The sequence below is a fragment of the Fistularia commersonii genome, chromosome 17, assembly GCF_037954325.1.
Source record: "Fistularia commersonii isolate RoL2024-O1a breed Wild chromosome 17, RoL_Fcom_v1.0, whole genome shotgun sequence".
Classification (NCBI taxonomy): Eukaryota; Metazoa; Chordata; class Actinopteri; order Syngnathiformes; family Fistulariidae; genus Fistularia; species Fistularia commersonii.
This window is the reverse complement of record NC_141300.1, coordinates 8616395-8640308: the sequence shown is the minus strand read 5'-3', so window position 1 is coordinate 8640308 and position 23914 is coordinate 8616395. Positions and strand designations below refer to the sequence as shown.

At 39.5% G+C, this 23914-nt stretch overlaps 1 protein-coding gene across 1 annotated transcript; it reads right to left on the bottom strand.

Annotated features, from left to right (window-relative positions):
- Positions 1–1491: 1491 nt before the first annotated feature.
- On the bottom strand, positions 1492–22485 carry edc4 (enhancer of mRNA decapping 4). The gene is made up of 30 exons (XM_086163417.1): positions 22300–22485; positions 21035–21197; positions 20494–20605; positions 18870–18969; positions 17933–18119; positions 17608–17755; positions 17053–17157; positions 15791–15903; positions 15501–15584; positions 15265–15360; positions 14136–14235; positions 13625–13805; positions 13453–13519; positions 13052–13143; positions 12628–12812; positions 11760–11839; positions 11433–11562; positions 11058–11347; positions 10339–10569; positions 9970–10071; positions 9620–9760; positions 9369–9405; positions 8721–8868; positions 8286–8441; positions 7736–7851; positions 7456–7621; positions 6485–6671; positions 5832–6051; positions 5429–5592; positions 1492–3514 (listed from the first exon to the last, which is right to left on the bottom strand). Exons 1-30 carry the CDS (start codon positions 22385–22387, stop codon positions 3331–3333), a joined length of 4173 nt encoding a protein of 1390 aa, XP_086019543.1. The 5' UTR covers positions 22388–22485; the 3' UTR covers positions 1492–3330.
- Between the last annotated feature and the right edge of the window lie 1429 nt (positions 22486–23914).

Genomic DNA, 23914 nt, shown 5'->3' with positions numbered 1-23914 from the left:
ACAAACAAGTTCCTGCTCTGCAGAAGTTCTGGGCTGATGAATACCACAAATTCCATTTCTCCTCACAAAGCGCAATGACACACCACTTCTTCTCATGATTTCCAGTACTCACAGAATAAGACCAGCAGGCAGGAGGAGCAGGCACATAAGAACTTATCAGGGACACATTGCTGTGCTCACGGTGGGTTCACAACCTTTTCCCAAATTCCCAGACTGATTTAATTTAGTAAAGAAATGATGCCTTACTTCACAGCTCCCCCTTCTCCACAGCTCTGTGCTCACAGGGTAAGAGAATCCACTGTATGCTCGTCTGCTCTGCTGATGCAGAGGGCAGGTCCGTGGAAGAGGAGGAAGTTCCATGGCAAATTTCTGATAAGCATCACTGGTTTGGATAGACTGCAAGGAACTCGGGGAGGTTTTCTCTGGAAGTTCTGGAATGAGTTAGATGAGATGATGCAGAATATCCCCAGAAATGAAAGAATGGAAATTGGTGCAGACTTCAATGGACATGTTGGTGCAGGCAATGAAGAAGTGATGGGCAGATTTGGTATACAGAATATAAACACAGTGAGACAGATGGTGGTAGTATTTGCAAAACTATTGGAAATGGCTGTGGTGAAGACTTTTCCAGAGAAGACAGGAGCATAGTGTAACTTGTAAGAGCGGAGGGAGGAGCACGTAGGTAGAATACATCTTGTATAGACGAGGTAACCTGAAAGAGATCAGTGACTGCAAAGTAGTTGTAGCTCAGTCTAGCTAGACAGAATATGATGCTAGACAGAATATGATGGTGGTATGAGGGGCAGAGGGAGGTTACCCTCTCGTCTACCGGGTTGAACCCCAACATGCAGCCGCTGAGACAGGGGAGCAATCGATATGCCCACATCTGCCCAGCTCCTCTCATCGGGGGCAACTCCAGAATTAAAAAAAAAAAATGTTTAAAAAGCATACAGCCCCCCCGCTGTGTGTCGAGGTCAGTCCAACTATATCTAGTCGAAATCTCTCAGCCGTGCAGCAGCTCGGGCTCCTTCCCTGCTCCGGCTACCGACCGGCTCACCCTGCACCCAACCCCCCTGGCCCTTCCTGTGGGGGGGTGAGTCCAGGGGAAGAGGGACTCATGTCGTTCCTTCAGGCTGTGCCCGGCCCAGCCCCATTGGTGAAGGCCCAGCCACCAGGTGCTCGCCACAAAGCTCCACCCGCAGGCCTGGCGACTCGCATCCAGGCAAGAGATAACTGGGTCCAATGATATTCTTATTTAATGTGGGTCTTCTGAGTAAAACTTTGTCTGTTCCCTCACCTGGGACCTGTTTACCTTGGGTGACCCTTCCAGGGGCATAAAAGCCCCGACAATATAGCTCCCATGATCTCTGGGACACGCAAACCCCTCCACCACAGTAAGGCAGCTCACGGAGGGGGGAAACCATGCAAAGTAATTTGTTAAATTCAGGAACAGCCTTCAAATAAGAACTGAAACTATTTAATTGAACATGTGTTTTGTTTATTCCAAAATGTTTCAGGTAAAATAAACTGCAGAACATACAATGCAACCATACTGGGCAGGGGAAATTAATGCAAAGAGAAAAACACTCAAGCTTCAGTTTTGTCTCACTCATTTGTGGCAAGGCAGGAGTCACACTATCCCCCTGTTAAGAATAATGCAGGGGTGTAAATGAAAGGTCAAAATGGGTAGTAGTCAAAATAGTACTTTCCATTATGAGATTAACATTCCAGCACCTGCCCGAATCACTGAAACTAAATCTGCAGGCTTTTCTTTTATCCAACATTTGAGTCCTGCTTTAAACATGACCATATTTTTTTTTCCCAGAAAGCAAACTTCAACAGAACTGCAGAAATGATGGAGTGATGCTTGAATTTTTAAAGTTGCCTAAAGGCCCGAACAAGATTAAATGTCCATGTAAAATACCAAATATGGTAAGGCACTTGCTAGACAAATCCATCCGAACAGATACTTAACAGAGGTCAAACAGACTGTTTATCGTTTCATCTGTAACAACTAATGTTTATAAATGAAGACTGATCTGAGTTCCCTCTCTAACATGAGCTGCTCATACCACAGTATCAACATAAAGGCAGGTTCCTCACCAGGTTCCCCTGTAAAAGCAAAGACCTGAATTTATTTGAGAGAACCAAATTGATACATAAAAAGTTCCTGTTCTCCAAGAGATGTAACTGAGCATTTTACAAACATTAGGGACATCCTGATGAAACAATATCACAAACAGTTATGACAAGAATCATTATGTTTTATTACTAATTTGAACATTTCAACAAGTATACATGGTGTACAAATACTATTTTTTTTATATATAAAAAGGGATCAACACAGAAGAAACCAGGAGAGTAATTGGTTAAATGTCAGAAAGAACTGTACACATGGACGGCTGCCACCCTAAATGCTGGGCTTCAAACATGAGTTTTTTTTTAAGGGGGAAGTCAGTTTGTTTCCTTTTTTTTTTTTTGCATTATTTTTCATACATACATTTCTAGTTGTATCATTCAAAAATCCTCAATGGAATGATTAAGGCCAAATAAATGCTCAACTTAGTAACTTTCAGCAAAAACAATTTCTATATTCAACTAAACCTCTGAGGGTTACTGAAAACAATCAGGTGTGTGAGGTTGTCAGCCTCATTTGACTGCAAGATGTCTGAAGGAAAATGTGCCACTGATGATCAAATTGCCTGTAAAAGAACTTTTGGTTGCCAGAATTATGCTTTCAAAAACTAAAAGGAACTGCAGAATGTTCAATCCCGCATATATTGGAAAACAAGATGGCAAATAGTGTAAATTCACTGTTCAATATCAAGACCATGACACAGGTTGAAATTTGGAAGTGAAAACTTTGACTTTTGTTCTTGCAGAGAAAATTCTGCGGCACAGCTTGTTCAGTGAACCATAATGTTATATTTCAGACTCATGGGTCAGACAAACAGAGTTGAATAAAAGGAAAAGCAATGTTGGTCTTCTTGGCAGGGACAACATTGCCTTGTACTGAAGGGGTGGTAAGAGTGGGGGGCAACAAAAACAGTCCATAAGTCTACATATGATGTCTTACTGTGCATGTAGATCAACAGGCTGGGGGGTAGCGCGTGAACCTACTTCTTAAGGTCTTGAACTCTTTAAATACCGTTTTTCCTGCTGTAACACCATCATCTGTCATCTCGCCACCAAACTGCTCTAAGTGGGGTGACTCTGTCCATGGTGTATGAGGAGGATGTTTTTCTCCTCTGCAACATTCGTAACAAAATGGGACTCGTGATCTTTATCTATGAGCAAACAACACTTCTGCCTCTGATGTGAAATGGGGGACTAGTGGTTGACAAGTCCTTGCAGCATCATCATCAAGCGCCTCGCCCTCTTGCTAAGGGGGCTGTGGGAGTCCTGCTGCAGGAAGGCAAACAGCTTCGGTTTGACCTGGGACAACACGGAAACCATGTGGTCTCTTATCATGGGGTCATTATGGTCAAGATTCATTACTGCATCCTCCAGGTAACTGTACAGGAGAAAGAGTGAAAGGCATGTTAGATTAAAAATTAGCATGTCAGTGAGATGCTATGATGTGAGCGGCATTCCAGGATGACATTGATCTGAATGAGGTCATAGTTGTTTTTATATATACATGTTACACACATATGTATCTATATATATGGACATGGATATTTAATTATAATATGTGTAACACAGGCTTTGCACAGCACTTTGTATCTGGTAGCTCGGTCAAATTTCTTGATGAGGCATGATCTAGATTCAGATGCACAACAAGTGTAACAACGAACAGTGACAGATTGTGGTGTAATTTTAGAGGGAAAAACTGAATTACAGTAAAACTGAGCAGCACATTGTATGGAATGATTTTGTGTTTTCTCAAAAAAAAAAAAAAAAAAAAAAAGCCAGATTATTGCAGTCCATGTAAACATGATCATTTTGGCTTCAGTATTAAGCGCTGTTCTTGTGCCCCTCCTTGTTGCCAGCCCACTTATACAGGAAACCCTTTTTTTCTCATTCAAACATCCAGAGGGGTCGGAGTTAGAGTGAGCAATAACATTTTTCATTATAAACCATGGTAAAATATGATTGAGACTTTTTTTATACATCAAGCAATAAATTAAAATATCCTAATGCAAAAAAATGGTAGAAGGCAGCAACAGCAAGATCAGTATTGATCAGTTAATGGGTCCTGGAAGCTGCATAAAACAGTCTTTACAAAATACTGTTACATGTCATTTGTGCTCCAGGTCTATGCTATACAGACAGTGTCTAATCACAATTTGACATTCATGCCTTACCCATGATATCACATTATGGTTCACTTTCTATAAATAAAATGGAAAAAACTGTCTATTTAGGTAGGATGAGGAAAAAGCAAATCTGTCAGAGCTACAAGGACACAGAAAGAACAGAGAGCATCCAAAATATGCAGCACTATTCAGAGGATCACCCACGCTCCCCAGACAGCTATGGAGCCGAGCTGCAGACGGAGCAGGGCAGTCAGGTCAGCAGTTTAGTACTGCTTAGCGCCCAAGAGACAAGCAATTATGGACATACAATGGAGATGAGATGGAAAGCAGAAGTCTGGGCAAAGCCTGAGTCTACTACTGATGGAAGGAAATAAAGCGCCAATTTTTTTGTTTTTTGTTATAATAGCTGTTAACTTCATTTGCATTATTATTTAATAGTTTTGAAGTGAACATGAATACATTTCTAAAAGCAATATTTCCTGATCCAATGCATGAGTATATTCAATACAATTTAAATTAAAGTTAATATATTTTGAATAACTATTTCTTTAAGAGCTCTGGAGATGTGTTTCCACTTTGCTTGTTTACGCTGAACCTAAATATGATGGGCTAATGCCACCCTGGTCTCAGGGTTTATTATGTATGTAGAGTGTATTTAACATCTGTCAGGTGTCCCGACTTCTGCTTGTCCCTTTTACATTCCTATCCTGATACACTTTATTAAGGACCGCATGGTATAACAGCCAGGCAATATTCATGACTCAAACAGGCACTGATAAAGGGGCTGTTGGGACACAGTTAAAACATAACATTGGCAACCATTGTTAAATTGTAACTAAGTTGAACGAACATGACCGCTGAGGTTCCGGTCTGGAAGGTAAGCATCATGTTTGCCAGAGGCTGAAAGACTCGCTGCCATAACTTGAGTGTTAAACAAGTTCATAACAGGCTGCAGTACGAAAATTGAAACCATGGAAATTGTGGGGGGAATTCTTTGAGCTGATGTGATTAAAGTTAGAAAAGATGCTCAGATTTATTTTTCCTTCCAGAAGAAAAACCATATCTAGTTTTTCAAGAGGGAACGGTGATTTGTAGGGCTATAACAGAATCGCTAAACAACATTCATCCTCCTATACTTGTCGACATTAAATAACTCTTCGTTTCCTCACCTGATTTTGAGCTCAGAGCGGCTAGTGAGTTTGGAGGAGAGTTGTTGGACTAATGACAGCAGAACAGGCTGGCTCAGGGGACATGGCTGTTGACCAAACACCTGCTGAGAGTCGATGGTCTCACACACATACATAACCAAGTTCAGGTCTGATGCTGAAAGAGCCTGGAAAGGAAGGAGAAGTTGTATTATGAAGCACAAATTACTTCTGCCCATAGCATTTCCATCGGCAATAAAACCCTTGCTGATCCATTCATAAAAGGAACCATGAGACTTTGTTACCCTAATTAAAGAGTACGGACTAGATGGGCCAATGGGCCAATGTTTAAGTAATTAAATATTGTGTCCCAATCATTGGCGGAAATAATAAGTAAGAATCAGATGTGTGTAGGAACAATTGTTACCTGCTGGAAGGCCTGGTTCAGCTGTCCCTGCTGCAGGAGCTGCAGGATGTTGGCCTGCTGTGTTTGGAAGTCCAGATGTGCAGCGGGAACAGGCGTGCCAGCTGCTGACCTCATTGCCTGCATGATGCTGGAAGTGACCACAGCCTGCTGCTCCTTCATTGCCAGGCTCACCTCCCCTTTGACAATACGCTGAACATGGCTAAGAATGGATTCCTGAAGACTGGAGAAGGAAACACATCCAGTTGCAAAGATTGAAAACAAGTGCCAAGACCTGGATGACAGAAAACTTTCACTGGTTCATATATCACATACATATTGGTTATATTATCCACTTGAATCCGCCATATACTGTATTTTAACATTTCAGGATTTTTTGTAAAATAAATACCAAAGGGGCAGCAGCACATATCCAAGCTGCTGGATTAAAGAATAAAGAAAATTGCAATAGAATTTAAATGAAAGAATTTGAACTTTTTTCTGAATATCTTGAACACATCAGCCCTTTGGTCAACTGTTGCCATCTACTGACCGAGTGTGACACATGAAGCTTCTTCAGACCGGACATAAATTATCCCTTTGAGATAACAGTGTATGACTTAGTGAAACTCAATTAGCCGACACAGGGAGAAATGAGTGGCAGCTTGGATACATACTTTCCCACCATCAGCTGGATTTGGCTGTGGATATCTGCCCGGACATTAGCTGTGATGCTACTGGCCAGTTGATCAGTGGTGCTTTGGAAGCTGTCAATCATCTGTTGGAGCTGGTCAATCATAGGGTCTCTTGTATCCTGTTCCCTCTGTTTTCTGTTCTTTGCGTGGGTCTCTAGCTGTTGGATATCTACAAAAAATGAAGGTCACCAGAAAGGTTAATCACACTAGTATAAGAAAAGATCGAGAGCTTTCCCTGATAACAGCTTCCATAAATCTTATTGACAATAAATAAAGCTCCTCCCTAAGGCATGAGTGGGAAGCAGTTAAGCTTTGCATAAAGTTTGAGGCGCCCTTGACCGATGGCTCTTTTTGACATGATTAGGGACATTTCAGTCTTTTTTTGTACTGTGGGCATTAAAAGTCAAACCTAAATGGCATAAAGATAAAGCTGTGGTTAACACGACAAAACTAAAGGCGGTAATTCAACTACAAGACAGCAGACAATTGTGCTAAAGCAAAATCTGAAACCTGGGCCAGACAGTGTGGGATTATAAACAAATTGCCATATAATTTGGACTACGAGTCAGTAAACAGTGCAAATTCTGTGGGATTGGCAAATCCTTTTTACCGTCTTACCAGTGTGAATAAGTCATTAAAATAATCAATTCTTAGACAATACTGTGTCTGCATGAGTACAACTCTGCAGTTTGCAATTGGAAGTCATTTCCCTATTGGAGAGCATATATCACAACAGAAATTATACAAGATTTAAGACAGCAATTGAAAAAAATTGAATTCAATTTTTACAATAAATGTTTGCTCAGGAATTCCATCACTGGCCTATTCCTCATCCACATTTAAACCATATGTTTTCTTCTGAGGCAAAGTACACATATTTATATGTTATTATATGAAAGAGTTCATGAGTATCTATACAGTACTAACTTTCATGCTCATGACTGATGACTTACATTCTTGTGTCCCTTGTTTGAAGCTATCATTGATTTGCTGAAACATGGACTGGCAGCCTCGCTCAAAAACGGGCAGCACAACACTCTGGAAGGCATCTTTATAGGCCGCCTGGATTGGCCCCTGCATTGCCTCAGCTGCAGCTCTTCCAATTGCATCTGTTGTATTCTGGAAAAAAGAAAATAGTTTGTTTGGATCAAGTACAGTGGTAGATAGATTTTGCAATGTCAACTGTTTAAGTCAAAACATGCTGTGGGACAGTGAAGACAACCAGCTACCTACCTTGGATTTGGCCACTTTGCTGACATTGTCTTTAAGGGTGACCTCCACAGCGGTTAATTTAGCAGAAACAGTGTTGTTCAGCTGATTTGTCACAGGCTCCAGACTCTTCGAGATGGCTAAAATGGAAAATAATTTAGTCAGATGGATGATTCTGAGCACTGATTGTCAAGACCCATCATCAAATCTGGGGGTCCAAAACAAAACAGATTGTTTCAAAATTACATACAATTAATATCTAATAATTCTATCTAGCTATTAATATCCACTATTATGTATAAATCTATGAGTATTAAGAAAGATTTGATAATGTATATTATATTGTGCGAATGTTTTTACTTTTATATTATAAGAGAAAGAAGACAATGTTTTGCAAAGATATAGGATGTTAAACATCCAAAAGTCCTCATGGCATTGGCCTGATGGAAGTAATCCATACTTGAGTCTACTAAAGGAAGGTAAGTTTAGCGGGCATAAAAAAATGCCATAATCATCACTTTTTAGTTTGATTTGCATTGTTTGTGTGTGAATCATTGCACCCCCCCCCCCTTACTTGGCGGGACGGTTTTCTTCATTTCCTCTCGCAGAACTTTGTCTATTCTGTTGGTTAGAGAAGAGCACAGTACATGTCCAAGCTGCTGGGAGAGGTGTTCCTGAAGCTGCTGCTGCTGCTTTTGACTCTCCATTAGTCCCCGCTCTAGTCTGCGCTCTGAGGTCATTGAAGGTCAAGGCAATCCAAAAAAGAGTGGATGCAGGGGATGGGTCTTCAATCAGGCTAAAAAATATCACACTTTGAAGCTATTAAACATTATTTTGTGCCACTAACATTTTAATTATGGATTAACTTTGGGACAAACTGCTGTAAGCTGAATCTCTGATCAAATGGATTATCTCTTTATGTTCACTGCACTTAAGCCTTAAGACAAGAGATGGCTTTTTTACTAATAGGTTTGACGATGTGGAATACTTGTTCCCTTATGAAGGATACGTTCTTGTTCCTGGTGGTTGGTCAAAACATGCTCGACCCGAGCCATAATGGAGCTTTGCATGTTTTCAATCTGCCCACGCAGTTCAGATAACTCCCTCTGCTGGCTACGCAGAAGAACTAACAACTCTTCTTGCATCTCTGTGTTCATCTGTGGAGAAATATTGAAATACAGAAGAAAGAGATGACCCATATTAAATACATACAGTTCCTCTAGAGAATGATCAAAAAACAGAGGCTAACATTTGATAAGTCAACCCACACCCAAGTAGAAGCAATCTGGTAACTAGGACAACTGATGAGAGACTGTAAGTGATGAAATAGGACACTGACAGATAAATAAATAAATCCAGAACTTGTTTTCTTTGATCAATTAATGATTACTTGAATTTCTAATTAATAACACATGCAAATAAGAGTTAAAATCACAGCGATCCATGTGAGGCAGAAAGATCTTAATCAAAATTATCTTTAAAATCAGACAGCTGATTGATTATCAAAACCATCTTTTTATTAAGTTATATTAGATAATTAGTAACAAATGAGGTATTTAGAATTCAAACAAACTATGTCAACTGATATAATTTCTGCAAGTGCAAGTCCTGCACACCTATTCTTGATCACTGTGGCGAATAAATTGAATTCCATTACCTGACCTGCATCCATTTGCCACGAATGAGAAACTTCGCTAAAAGGGAAGAAAAAGGCAGAAAAAAGATTTCTCATACATTTGTCAAAAAAATATTTAAACTACAATAATTTATTCAACGGCAAAGTCATCACATAATCATGAACATAATTGTTATCATAATTTTTACAAAAAAAATTGATCATGACATTATCAGCATTTTTTTTTTTACATTTTAACTAACCATTCTAATCCCATTAACACATTAACATACCTTTCATCTTTCTTGCTTTTCCTCTTTAATTTTGGTGAGCCTCTTGGGGAGGTCTTCCAATCCTTCACTGATAGTCTATGAGATGAGCGAGCTCCGCAATTCCCAGAAGATGCCAAGCTGGCCACCTCATCATCTGGGTCACTGGATCAATCACACGAGCAAAGATCCCAGGCATTCACACTGTGTAATTTACTTTATGTTGCATGAATCATGATCATCTTGGAGATTAATGAAATCATCAGATCATCATCAGATGAATGAAATCAACATGTCATTGTGCTGTGCAGGCTGACATGCTTGTCTCATCTATTCACATCAACATTGTGTTCTAACACTCTGTTCTGTGTTACCTGTGGTCCTGACCGGGATCCTGACTGTCAGTCTGTGTGAGGTGATAGGATCGTCTTGGGTAAGGTGAAGTCAGAAGTCTATCTTTTACCTCCTCTCTTGAACTAACACAGTAAAAAAGTTAGTCAAATGGCAAATGGCAACCCAAAACATATCTATTTACGAAGATCTGAAATTGTCAAATGTTGCGCAGATATGTTTAGTTTTACGAAAAGAAATAAAAAAGTTTGCTGGCCTAAAAAATGTGCTTTGTTTCAACACAGTCTAAAATATTTGATGCCATTAACCGGCACCAAAATTCATCAAAATTTAATAACGTTTTAAAATGATTTTGTTTTTATAGATTTTTAAAATTCTTCCATGTATTGTACCAGTCGCCAAGGCCGTTGTCTCTAAGGATGTTCCTTGTTTCTCTGGTGATGTCAGGCGCGGCTGGCCAAGGTGCATGGTTAACGCTGCCATCTGTGGACCCTCCTCCTAATCCAGGGTTGTCCTGTGATAAGGCTGTCTCAAGGAGGGACGGGGTATGGCTAAGTCTGGCATCTGAATCAACAGACCCTCCCACTGGAACATCTGCCCCTCCAAGTTCAAGGGGCAACAAGCTGTGGCAAAAAAAAATGTTACCATAAATTTAGCCTCTGGCAACATATTGTAGCTCTTCGTGCTCAAAATGCATTCTTAATCAGTGAAACCAGAAGAATCTTGTTGGGGGTGTAAAATAAGGGGAAAGAAGGAAAACCAGCTAACTCCAATGATTCTATTTAACTTTTGGTTTCATTTTATCAACCTGTGTCTTCTGGATCAAGTGTCAAACAAAGAGGCATGAGATTCAAAACCTGTTAAAGATTACCAATCTCTCGGTTGGGGGTGAATTATTGGATCATATTGGCTTACTATGATAGCCACCAAGTAAAATTTAGGCGATGCAAGTGCCTTTCACTGATATCAATTTTCATCATGAGTAGTCCCAGTTTCTCAGAAGTGTAATGAATAATGCATGTACCAGCTTTCTTCTTTTTGGCGGTACAGCTGAAATTTACTGTGACTCTCATCAGCTTCAGGAGAATTATGATTCAGATATTTCATGTACCTGTTGTTAGTGGCACGAGGTGAGGTGAGAAGGTGCAGGGCGGATGCAGCAGATGCCATGCTGTCTGTCTGGAGACCAGACAGAGGCATGGGCTCCAAACTGGACACAAGACCCCTCTGAAGCAAGGTCTGGGATGCAATCTCTGGCATGTCCTGGGACATAGCTGTGGAGGCTGAAGAAATAACATCAGGGGATCTGGCCCTAGTGGGGGAAGCAAGTGGTGGCAGGAGGGGAGAATCCAGAACCGGAGCAGTGTCAAGATTAAGTGGACCACTTGGGGATGTCAAAGCCTGGAGATGAAGAGGAAGAGGGCATTGGAATAAGTCGTGCTATCTAAACTCGAAAGGAGATCTGGAGGGTATAATATGTCCTAACCTGGAGATTTTCCAGTCCAGGTAGCAGCACAGCGGAAGCAGGTCTTGGGTTGCTAGTTGAAGCAGAGAGTGCTAGACTACTGGTGCTGTTATCAGCTCTGTTAGGACTCTGACAGACATCATCTATGCCCCTAAAATTAAATAATATGGGCACATATTTCAGTTTACAGGGCTGTTTGGATTACAATACAGCACAAAAAGGACAAAACAGTTTGAGGATGTTTAAGTCTATTGTAAATCGCTTTGGATAAAAGCGTCTGCTAAATGCAATGTAATGTAATGTAAATAAATACATAAATAAATAAAATATAACAGAGTAGGGACCTACCTGTTAGCTGAGTCAGAGTTGCTGCTGATGGCCGTTACTATAGTCAGACTGCTTGCACTACTACCAGGAGATGCAGGGACCTACAGGAGGATGTACACATTGAGTTGAAAATGCAAATGCACAAAAATGAAAAAACTTTATGCGGCATGTCTATGCCATAATCTCTTCTCACTCATTGGTCACTCCAGTTCCTTTCAGCACCCGAATTACCCCTAAATCATCTAATAAATATTTGCCACTTCGCATTTTGCAGGAAATGCGTGAACTCTTAAAATGAACAAAATTACCTTAAAATAGGTAATTTGGATAAAACCTAATACTTCTAGATTCTATGTATCTTAAATTGCTTTTATGAGAGTGGCATTCTCAGAAAAGATAGCAATACCCCATGCAGATTGATGCCACTATGAGTAAGTGACACCATTAGAAACACAGAGAGCTGGTGCAATGCAATATGAAAATACAAATTATGGGATGATGACAAAAAAATTGTATCAATAGCTAAGAGATGAAAGGGCCAGTTTTACATTGATCTCATTACTCTTTTGAAGTGAAAGTTCTGGCAGCAAAGCCAATTCTCCTCTTTAAGGTGTCCCAGTGAGACAAGCAGGTTTGATCTTTTACGGGAAACATCACCGATTTGTTTCTATATATGCGCCTTTTTTATCTACCCTTGTGGTTGGTAGGTGCAGGAAATACTGCACCCACAAACATTAAGCCACCTTTATTTGGACAGTGGCAGGTGCAAATTTACAATTCTATGCCCAAAGTAATTCTATAAGTCCTTTTTATAAGCTGAAAAACAAAAAAATGACATCAAAAGAGACAGTAAATAAATACCACAAGAAAACAAGGTTAGCCAGTATACCGAAGTGCTCGGTGTCATGAAGGCATCAGGAGTCATTAGCTTCGGCATTGTCCCACTCCCAGGAGCTGGGCTTGACAGAAAGTCAGAGGGAGCAGGAAGCGATGAGATATTCCTCAGGTCAGTCTGGGAACCACTCCCGGAGTCCTTGTCAGAGCTCTGGTCGGTCAGATGGTCTGAAAATCCTGCTGTATGAGGGATTAGCATCATGAGAACTGACAGTTTCTGGTAGAATTTTAAGAGTGTACGTTCTCCCACCACACACAGGGTAGGAGAATGTATGAGGGAAAAAAAATGCATTCGACTGCTTTTAAGTATTCCAAGGTGTCCCCTCAGTTGTCGTTTATACTGATGTAAAATCAAGGAAAGTAAAATGTTGAAAATAAATGAATGAAATTAATCTAAAAGTTCCAAAACTGATACTCACCAAAATGATCTTGAGTATCAGCATGTGGCAGTAAAGGAGCTGAGGAGGAGTCAGTATTGGGCTGGAACCAGATCTGCACATCCTGTAGACTCCTGAAAACACACAAGCATATACAGAAATTGATAAAATGGCCCCAATGATGTCTTAATTGTATTTTAGCAAAAAAGATTGACATAAAGTAGGTATAACAAGGTCCTAACACTTCTTGAACAATTATTTCCACAATACTAGCCCTTTGATCCAAGGGCTTGTATTGTGTACTCAGCATTAGTTACAGCAGTTGGGCAATGTTTGTGGGGATACAAAATTAATATAAGTTCTTTTATCAGTGTTGCAGGAAATCTAAGATTCTGAATAAAATCAAGCTCACCTAAATGTGGAAACATTAAAGGGGAACTCACTTGGTATGGACACAGTAAAGTTTGATCTGGATCCCAGACTTGGACTCAGTGGGTCCTTGAGGTCCCTCTGGGAGAGATAAAAAAAAAAGAAAAAAAATCCCACACAGATAAGTGGAAATGTGACAATACAAATGGCAAATTTAAGAATCACAGAGAGTTTTCATATGCACACCTGTTGTTATGCTCTCACTATCCTCCTCTGCAGGAAGTACCTCAGTATGTCGCAGACGGCATTGAGAGACATCCCGGACCCCAAAGCTAAGCACGGGGTGGGTCAACAAAAACTCAGACACAGCTGTAAAACTAGCTTTTCCTTTCTCCAGGTCCTGCCGCAGCTCCATCACATAGAGTACCTGTCGAGGTGCAACAAAAAAAAAGATACAACGTAAGGCTAAGGATGAAAAGTTAAAGAAAGAAAAGCAAAGCAAAGGGTGTCATCCCGATGAGACTGCTTAAGATATAAGGGAGTTAACAGTGTATTAAACAAAGTTTGCATTTAACATTATTCTATCCGCAAAAGTATCAACAACTAAGTGAAATAGCTGTTTTAAAGTTAAAATAATTCACCAAATGGCTGTGGTATGACACAGGTCATTATTGTAAATAAGAGCTTGTTCTCAATGAACTTACCTGGTTAAATAAACTTATACACATGAACAAATAAATAAAATGGCTGTGCTGACCTTCCTCTGTACATCTGTGAGGATGAGGTACTCGGAGGAGAGGTCCAGACTGGCCTTCAGACTTGGCAATACAGAAGAGTTGAACGGATCTGGAGAGAACCTGAGAGAGGAATTGTCCATCATTGGCAAAAATAAATTTAAGCCTCTTAAATAAAATAATCCTTCCAAATAATTTGGCTTTCTAAACTATAAATATAATCCTTCCAAATAATTTGGCAGTCTAAACTATATTTTCCAACTTTATGTTGTATGTTGGCTTTTTTTATATAGAAGGAAGATACATGGAAAAAATTAAGACTCAACCCAGCATTCCTGTGATCTGGTGTTTGACTATCTATCCTTTATATAGTTACTGAAAATAGTTAACAAAATATTGTTCCAGTCACTTATATCTCTAATATTGGAAAAAAATTGACTGGATAACATTTTAATATAACTATTGCATGCAAAAATTGCAGCTCAGGACTACGGTGTTTTTTGGTAGTGAGTTTTGAAATAACAATTTGATTGAAGAAGGAAGGGCCACCATCGAGTGTCCTCACCCCCTCTATCACTGTGTGGTACCCCGCATACTCTGCCTGTACCATACACAAGACTGGAACACATTGTGCAAACAGCCAGTTGTCACACGAGCTATGAACAGGAACCCATGAGTGTTCTGTACGACGGCAGGTCAAGGCAGCAGGCTACAAGGAAGTGGGGGATCCATCGTATCCAACTCACTGCCTGTTCCCATTGGGCTGCAGGTTCAGGTCCATCAGGACCAAAACCACTAGAACATTTTTTCCCCTCACAGGCCATCACCCACCTCAACAAATTGTCTTAGTCCCCCATCCCCCCGGCATTCCCAAAGACACTTGCCCTTCACATCGTGCACATATATCCAACTTAACTTGTTTATATTTCTACAACCTGTGTTTTTTTTTGTTTTTGTTTTTTTTGCAAAGTTAATGTTACTATTTCTTATTACTTACGCGCTGATCTTTAATTTCCTATAGGGAGCTGTCATTCCTGTGTACATTTTACATTTGGCAACCAAACATACTCTGAGTCTGATGTGAATTCTTCCATAGAACATGAAAGAGGCTTTAGGATGAACATGGTTTTGAATGATGAAGTAAGCTTTCACCTGACAGTTTGTAAACAGGTCCAGGAAACAGTGCACCACATCTTCAACTCCTGGTTTTGATCCGCTCCAGTTATCAGAAACCTCCAGAAAGGAACCCTATATAGGAAGGTGCAAGTAGAGGTTGACACCTTTAATAAACCAAAACCCAAATAACAAAATGCTCAAAATTTTAATAGTGAAATCGTAAAACCATGTAATTGTTTTCACTCAAAACTGCATGTGATGTGTGCACTTACTCAGGGTCCTGCCTCTTGTGGTTGTCGCAGAAGAGAAGGCAGGAGAGGGGACGACCTCCATGAGGTCGTAATTCATGAAGACATCTAAAAAACATGGCATGATGAAGAAACCACAGAAAGGAAAAACAGCACAAAAATGTACATCATACACACGAAAAAAAGCTCAGCAAGGAAAGACAAGATTCTTGGGATCTAATATTGGTCCTTTCAAAAATATTAATTTTCTTTCTTTCTTGATCACATTTGGTACATGACAAAGCTAAAAAGAACATACATGAGTGCATGCTTACCGGGGCTTGTCTTGTCCTCCTTCTATGTATAGTTGCCAGAACTTGATATATCCATCATGGCTGGCGGTTGCCAAAACAGTTCCATCTGGCGATAGGGCACCTTCACTGACTCGCTTGAGGGACAAGAAAAATTTCACAATTTAGAAATGTGTGGACAGACAGTTCGTTTTAATCATAGGCTACATGTAACAAGTACACATGATATTATTGAATGCAAAGGAGTAGTGCTGAAGTAGCTCTGTCCTGATCCAGAGCCATTTGTGAAGCCCAATGTACCATCTAGTGAAAACAACTGTGGTGTAAAATCCTTGGGTCTTAGGCAATCTTCTTCAAGGACTATGGCAGCCTTACTCTTCCAAAGGTGGTTACCAATAAATAAATACACTTCTGAAAGTTAGTATCCTAAAACTGCCAAATAACGCATGGCAATTCAAAGTAATACTGTGTTTTGAAAACATCAAAATTTGATACAACTGACCACAAGCAGCTTAATTTTTGCAAGGGAACTAAATAGATCAATTCATGAAAAGTAAAGTAATTTCCTCAAAATTTCAAGTAAGATGATTTATTTGCCTGTTCTGTCCTGCCTACATTACTTTTCAGGCATTGAATTTTAATAACAGTTATTTTTGTGCTCAAACACACATCAATTGCATCCATCAGTCCATCCACTATCTAACGCTTATCTTGCACTTAGGGTTGCGGGGATGCTGGAACCTATCTGAGGGGTGCACCCTGGACCAGTCACCTGTCGATCTCCAGGCCACATTTGGACACGCAACCATCCCGTTTCTCATTCAGACATCTGGGAATTTTTCAAGTAAATTCAGATGAACCTCTTGCATGTTTTTAGACTGCATGAGGAAACCGGATGACTGGGAACTCACGCAGGGACTGGGAGAACATGCTCATGTACAATTGAGCCACGAACATTTGTGCTATGAGGCGAAAAGAGCTAACTACTGCACCAACAAACCATACATCAACCGCAACCATCATAGAAAATTGAAGTTTCACAGACATAGTGTCATCAATCATAATTTTGGGATTATTTCATAATCACTACCAGGAGTCTGGTAGTATATCAAATGTTTGTTTTTTTTCTTTGCTTCTTGCGTTGACAAAATAACAGGAAATGCATAATTGAGAGCTGCACAACATACAATTTAAAGTCTGTAAGAAAGAGCAGGCCAGGGGTAGTGGAGGTGTTGATGCAGCAATAGAGCACAATGGATGCCTATGTGGCAGCTCCTGATCCCTACCTGAGAGTATCCCTTGACTTTAATGAGGCCTTCCTTCACATCTGTGGCATCAATTGGCCAACTGCTGTTGTTGGCTCTCAAAACTTCCAGGTCCCACACTTCAGCCTGCAAGAGGACAAGGACTAAGTTAAAAATATGTCTTAGACTTCTCCAATTAAAGCAAGGACTTTTTTCCTTGCTATAATTCCTTGCTATAACCTTTCAACTTTACTGACTTGGTCATTTATTGACAAAATTAGAAAAAGGATTTATTATCTATTTGTTAACAGGACGAGAGAAAGGAGAAACTGTTATCTTATAATACTGGCCAGACACAGAAGTGTGCATAAACATACAATGCGTGTATTTTTAGGATGCATTCCAAAAACATCTCTCATGCAGAGGACCTGTTACATATGTCATTCATAAAGTCTAACAAACAAAGCTGAGCTAATACTTAAAAAGCATCCTCATGGCTGCAGATGATTAGGTTTGCCAAGATGTCAGACCATAAGAAACTTGAACAAGTGGTCTTTGGGCAGTTAGACAAACATTTCTATGTATATTAAACAATACCCTGTCTTCATGTAGAAGTGCCAGTGTCTGGCTGGTGTCATCCTGATTCTCCTCGTTGTCATCCAGGATGAACGGGCACCAGATGAGGCGGCGGTATGAGTTCAGCGGAGTGTCATCTGATCGTCGAATATGAATCACTATCTGATCTCTAAAAGCAGAATTGGTTAAAGAAAATTAGACAAGACACCAGTCTTCTCATTATTATGTTTGGTATCTCACTACATTGCCAAACCAGGTTGCAATATCGTAGGATATGTGCAAACCTATAAGGTAATACAATCATAGATTGTAGAATCATTGCATTATCTCCCGTATATTAGGATACAGTATCTTGCTGCCGCTGCATGTGAGCTGCCAAACCATCAGGTTGCCTGCTTCATCCACACAACCCAATAAAGAGGAGTCAAGATGGGCAAAGGCCAAGTCTGTGATGGCCCCAGTGAAGCCCTTCAGTAAGGAGCGCTCTCCAAAACTCACACTCAAAACACGGATCATAGCATGGTTGTTGGCCCCTAAAGGAAGCAATGCGAGAGAAAAGATTAATTACTTTCAGGAAAATCATAATGTCTGCAAAGGTCAGTGAAATAGTATTTACAAAGAGGAGTTGCATGACACATAAGGCAAATTCAGATAGTGCTTGGTTTAAACAAAAGCAAAAAAGTGAAAGAAAAGACAAAGGACTGTCTGGTAAATAAACTATGCATGTAAATAACTTGCAGGGCTGAACAGTTATATCATACAAACCTAAAAGATACAAAAAAAAAAAAAAACCCACATCAAAGCGATTATGTTACAATGAGCTTTCATTAGGTGTACCTTCAAATTCGGAGAGTAAACCTCTCCTTCAATTGGCACAAACACAGCAACACATAAATCTATAAATATCTTGCACTGATCTGTTGTACATCTCTTTCTAAATGTCAGGATACCAGTGACTACTGTTATCAGGTTGTCAAAACTTTAAACGGTATACTTTGATTGACATTTTGACATAAAACTGTGGTGGTACTTGTGCTTGATGGATGCTACATTCTTTGCATATCTAGGAGACTTGAAAAAAAGTTTTGAAATCAAAATCAAAATCAAATAAGAATCTGAAGTTGATTTTACAGCTGAATATTTGCAGACTATATCTGTGTAACAAATACTTCCTTCATGAGAATTGTAATTCTCCTATTTTAGAGTTGCTGATTTACTTATCAGCTAATTTAAAATTATTTATTGAAATCGCAAACCAATAGAAGTGTCATAACATGACTCACCTCTGATTGCATAGGCCAGAAAAGCATTGGACACAGCTATCAGGCGGCCGTAATGATACTTGTGTTCCCAGTCATACTTGGCAACAGGTTGAATCTTCACCTGAAAAGACATCGAAATCCCATTGTATACTTGAGTAAATATCACAAAAATATGATTGAGAGCAGTTATAAAAGACTTAATTTTAAAAGACAAGAAAAACTTGTATTTAACTCAAACAAACTTGCATTTTTTTCAACTAGGAGTTGAAACCATATGTATTATAGTTTTTATTTAGAAATATACAGACCAATGGAAGTGTCTAAATGTAAATACACCATGCAGACATTTCTAGTATCGAACTAACAAATATATCAGCTATCACTCCTCTGTACATGACCGAACCATCTCAGTCTGGTCTCTCTGACCTCCTCTCCAAATCATCTAACAAGTGCAGTAACTCTGCTGGGCTCATTCCTGACCCTATCCATCCTCATTGCTCCCAAAGAGAACCTTAACATCTTCATCTCTTTGACCTCCGGCTCCGCCTCCTGTCTTTTCGTCAGTATCACTGTTTCTAAACCATACAGCATCGCTGGTCTCGCCCCAATCGTGTACACCTTTTTTGTCATTCTGGCTGATAGTCTTCTATCGCATGTTACCCGTGACACCTTTCTCCACTCATTCCAACCTGCTTGAACTGTTGGCTAACAGATCACCATGTCCAAGATGCTGTTCTTTTGATGGAGTTAATCTTCTTTCGGCTTTTCCCTTCAGCGGTCGCCACAGCAAATCAACCTTCTCCAACTAACCCTATTCTCTGGATCCTCCTCTCTCACACCAACTACCTCCATATCCTCTCTCACTACGTCCATAAATCTTCTCTTTGGTCTTCCTCGAGACCTCCTGCCTGGCAGCTCCAATTCCAACATCCATTTACCAATATATTCACTATCCCTCCTCTATACATGACTGAACCATCTTTTGTTGAAGTTAAAATAATCATTATGTAATATTATTATTATGTTTTTTAAGTTAATCTTTCTTTGAGTCAAAGTCAGATAGCTTGACTGAATTAGCTATTGGTAAATAAAAGGAGTCTGTGCAGACTGTGGTTGGAGCAGGCTGGTTAATCTACTAGCTTTGGTATTCTTTATTCATTTTGTAATTCCAAATGCAATTACACAAAAAAATCAGTTTTTACATCCATATCAAAGTTGCATGCTTGTGTTTTATGACTTCAATGCAGCAGGGAAAACAAAATTCTGAAATGTTTCTGTTGTTATTAACCATTGCTTACATAACAAACTAGCAACCATTACACAGACTGTTTTTCTCGGGTGTATTACATCGTTGTTAAGCCTTGCAGTATGAAACTGCGCAGATGAAACAAGAAAAAAGGATCAGAAAGTAGGGGATGCCACAGCGCCAAACCAGAACTGTGTAAAATGGAAGGTCAGATCAGAAGAGGAGAGGACTCTCAAAACCCAGACAGCATTGTGTTTGCATGGAAAAAAAATACATTTCAAATCACATCCTGGGGAATATTGTGATGGCACTCTTTATTTTCTGTCAAAAGGGAAGAGAACTTGGTGGTTACATTTTTTAGTCTCTATAATGACATAGAATTATTGTTGGAAATCTTACCTTGTTGCTACCTCGAGTCTTACTGTCAATACTAGAGGCTTGACTTGCCACAATCTCTACATTGTTGGAGGTGATGGGAATACAGGTGGATCCATCATCTCCTGAGAGACAGCTAAAGGCAGGAAAACAATCAAGTACAATTGACACATTAATATCAGTAGCTCACTCTCTTTAGTTGAGTGGGGTGGCTGGAGGATGCATAAACTGACAGCTTCGACTTCCTTCTATGATAATTTTTATATCAACGAAACACCATGAAATCGGGTTGTATCGCATGTTGTGTTGCTCTACATATCAAACTCACACTTGAGCAGAGCCTCATTCATGAACAAAAAACATTTTCTGGCCGAGAAATATTGCTGTGAAATTAAATTAAATAATGAATTCTAAACTAAAAGAACATACAAATAATAAAATAAATATAAAGCATATTCTGTATTGTGCAAAGATAAAATACTCACTGAAAGTGTGCTGTATTTGTGCTTTATTTATAAATAAGATTCACAAAAACGGTAAGATTGAATCTAAGAAACATACTTACATTATCTGGCTCTCCTGAGTGATGCCAATGTCTGCAGAGAGGGGTCTTGTAGATTCTGTACCGATTGACAGATCACCGCCTCCAAGAAGACCTGCTGTTCCCAATAACCCATTTAGCTCACCATTAAAAGATAGTTTTCTCTGACCTTCAACTGATTGTGCCTCTGTGAATAGAAAATAAATTCAGGGTAAATAGTACTGGATGTGATCATGTTATTTAGTAAACTAGTCTTGAATGAAAAATATTTTACTTGAAAAATACAGGTTTCAGTCACAGTGTTAAATACAACTAGCAGTTAAAGGTTTTTTTTATCTGGTTAAATCCAGTTCACCTCTATTTAATGGTGGATAACTACAATTTGAGAGAAATCAAAATAAGATTTCGGATGTTTTTTCTTTTCCCCAGATCCCTACAGAACAAACCAGATATATGTGTATGTCATATGCCTCTGAGCCTATGTTTGCTCAAAATGTCATGCAAGAACAGGTTTTTCCTTATTATTAGTTAGATAAATTATCTTTATTTTTTAGAGCACTTTTGGTGTGCAGATTTTTTTCAAACCTCTATTCAATCGACTGTTCCAACACCGATCCCTAACTGGTCAGCGGATGTACGTGTTTTTCCTTTTTTTAGCTCTATGACATTAGAAAATACAACAAAGTACACCGAGTTACTAGTCTAACGAATTAGGAGTTACTTCTTTAATTAATATGTGCCCATTTTTTACTTCCCTCATTCATCCCTTCTTCGTATTGTGAACTAACAATGAAAGTAACCCGAGTAAATAAGTAAAATGCCATTCATCCATACAAGTAAGTAGGTCAAAAAATCCTTTTTTAACTAAAAAAGTAAACACCATAACTAACTATCTTTGTGTAGACCCTCCGGTCGGCTAAGGACAGAGCTTTCCAATATCTGAAAATAGATGCGCTAACTTATAACACTGCTAAACCAAGGCTCAATGAATGATAACAGCAGTTCCTTCGACGTTCACAGATTCGGCACTATGATGAACTCGGATGCATTCGATGCGACACAGGAATCAATGAGTAAATGCATCTATTACATCTGATTCTAAACAATAACAACAATTTTGTTAGCTTGGTAATAGTTAGCAAAACTGCTACAAAGCTACCTTCAATCCAATGCATTTTGTAGCAGCGCGCTAAGTCAATTCTTGTTAGCTTAGTAACAATCTAGCTAGCTGTTTTTTTTCATTAGCTTTCGCGGCCTAAACTTGCGCAGCCGTTGCTGGTTACACTTACCAGTTCCGTTCCCGGGGCGGTCGAGCTTAAGGATGTCCCGGAGATGCTGGGTCGCACCCTCAATATCGATATTAGAATTGGACGCCATAGGTGAGGGAAAGGGGACACTGGGTAAAACCGAGGAGACAGAAGTATTTCTAGCTTAATGCGAGGCTTTCTGTGCTTACTTCGTTCACCCGGAGCAACCGTCTAAACTTCCTGGTAGTCCGCGTCGTATGTTCCGTGTTGTTTCTGTGGTAGTTCGTTGGTTCCTGCCCAACATGGTGTTCCTGAAAACCGTAGTCAAGCATTACTAAATTGTTTATCGACCTTCGTAAAATGGTAGTAAATAAAAGTAAAATATATTTGATTGTCAGATGGCCCCTATTACTATTATTATGTGAGATGTGGAACTTGAGCAAGCGTAACATCTTTTTCCGTTCAAGGAGCGATACAGCACAATGTAAGTCAATGAGGTCATGAGTTTGAAACTGTTCTTCTCCTTAACTCATAATGCCTCTCCACACACATACACGTCTATATGCTCAAAAAAGAAAAGAGATGGTTAAATAAATTGCACAATAATCTTGTAAAATATGCCACGTTATCTATAAGGCTTAACACCTCCTCTCACCTTACATCATATGGCATGACATCTAACCTATGTTGTTAAAACCAATTACATCAAAACAAAATTTACTGCTTAAATGTCAAACAAGTACCGCACAAACAATGAAAATGTTTGTTTTCTTCATGTCAGATCTGTGCCCACCCACATTTTTCTGTGTGTGTCTGTCAGGTAGTGTGCTTGTTGAACCCACTAATATTACAATACGAAAGCATAGAAATCTATTTAATCTCGCATATAATGTAAATCACACAAATGTTTTGAAATTTGAATGAACCCTTCCTATTTTCATCTTGTTTAATAAACAGAGACAAACAGTCTTATTTTAAACAATTTTATCAGAAAAAATCTCACTTCAATTAAAAGAATGGAATTCTACTCCCATCAGTAGTGTCTCAGTTTGTAGAGTGGATGTCCCTCCAATTGGGAGGTTTGGGTTTCAATTCCCAAACTTTTCTGTCTGCATGCTGAATTGTTCTTTGGGGCAAGACACTGAGGCTCCAGCTGCTACTGATGTTAGTGCCTGTCATGGCAGCTCTTCTGTGTGGGAGTGTGTTTGTGAATCCAGTGAAAGCACTGTAAAAGTGGAGACCATTTACAAACTGTATATCCTCCAATTGTGTATTGTGTATCAAAAATACTGGCCAAATCCAGGCACACTTCTCCCAGGGGCCTTCTCCAGTGTAGTTGTCCATCCTAAATGTGATATTATTGGTATCATTCATTTTTCACTGCCATTTCATCTTCATGTTCTTACCCATTGATACGTGCATCCTGTGCATCGTGTATTTGCAAGTGTATTTCCAGTCCCTATGTCCTCTATTGTAAGTCGCTTTGGATAAAAGCGTCTGCCAAATGCAATGTAATGTAATGTAATGTAAAAATAATTTCCTGGTCTTATAGTCTATTGCTTGTTTTGCAGAGCTTCAAAACATTTAGAAACCACAGGGACATCTTCTTTTTAGTGGTTTGACCACTGTTTTCATCAAAAAAGATGCAGTCTCGTCG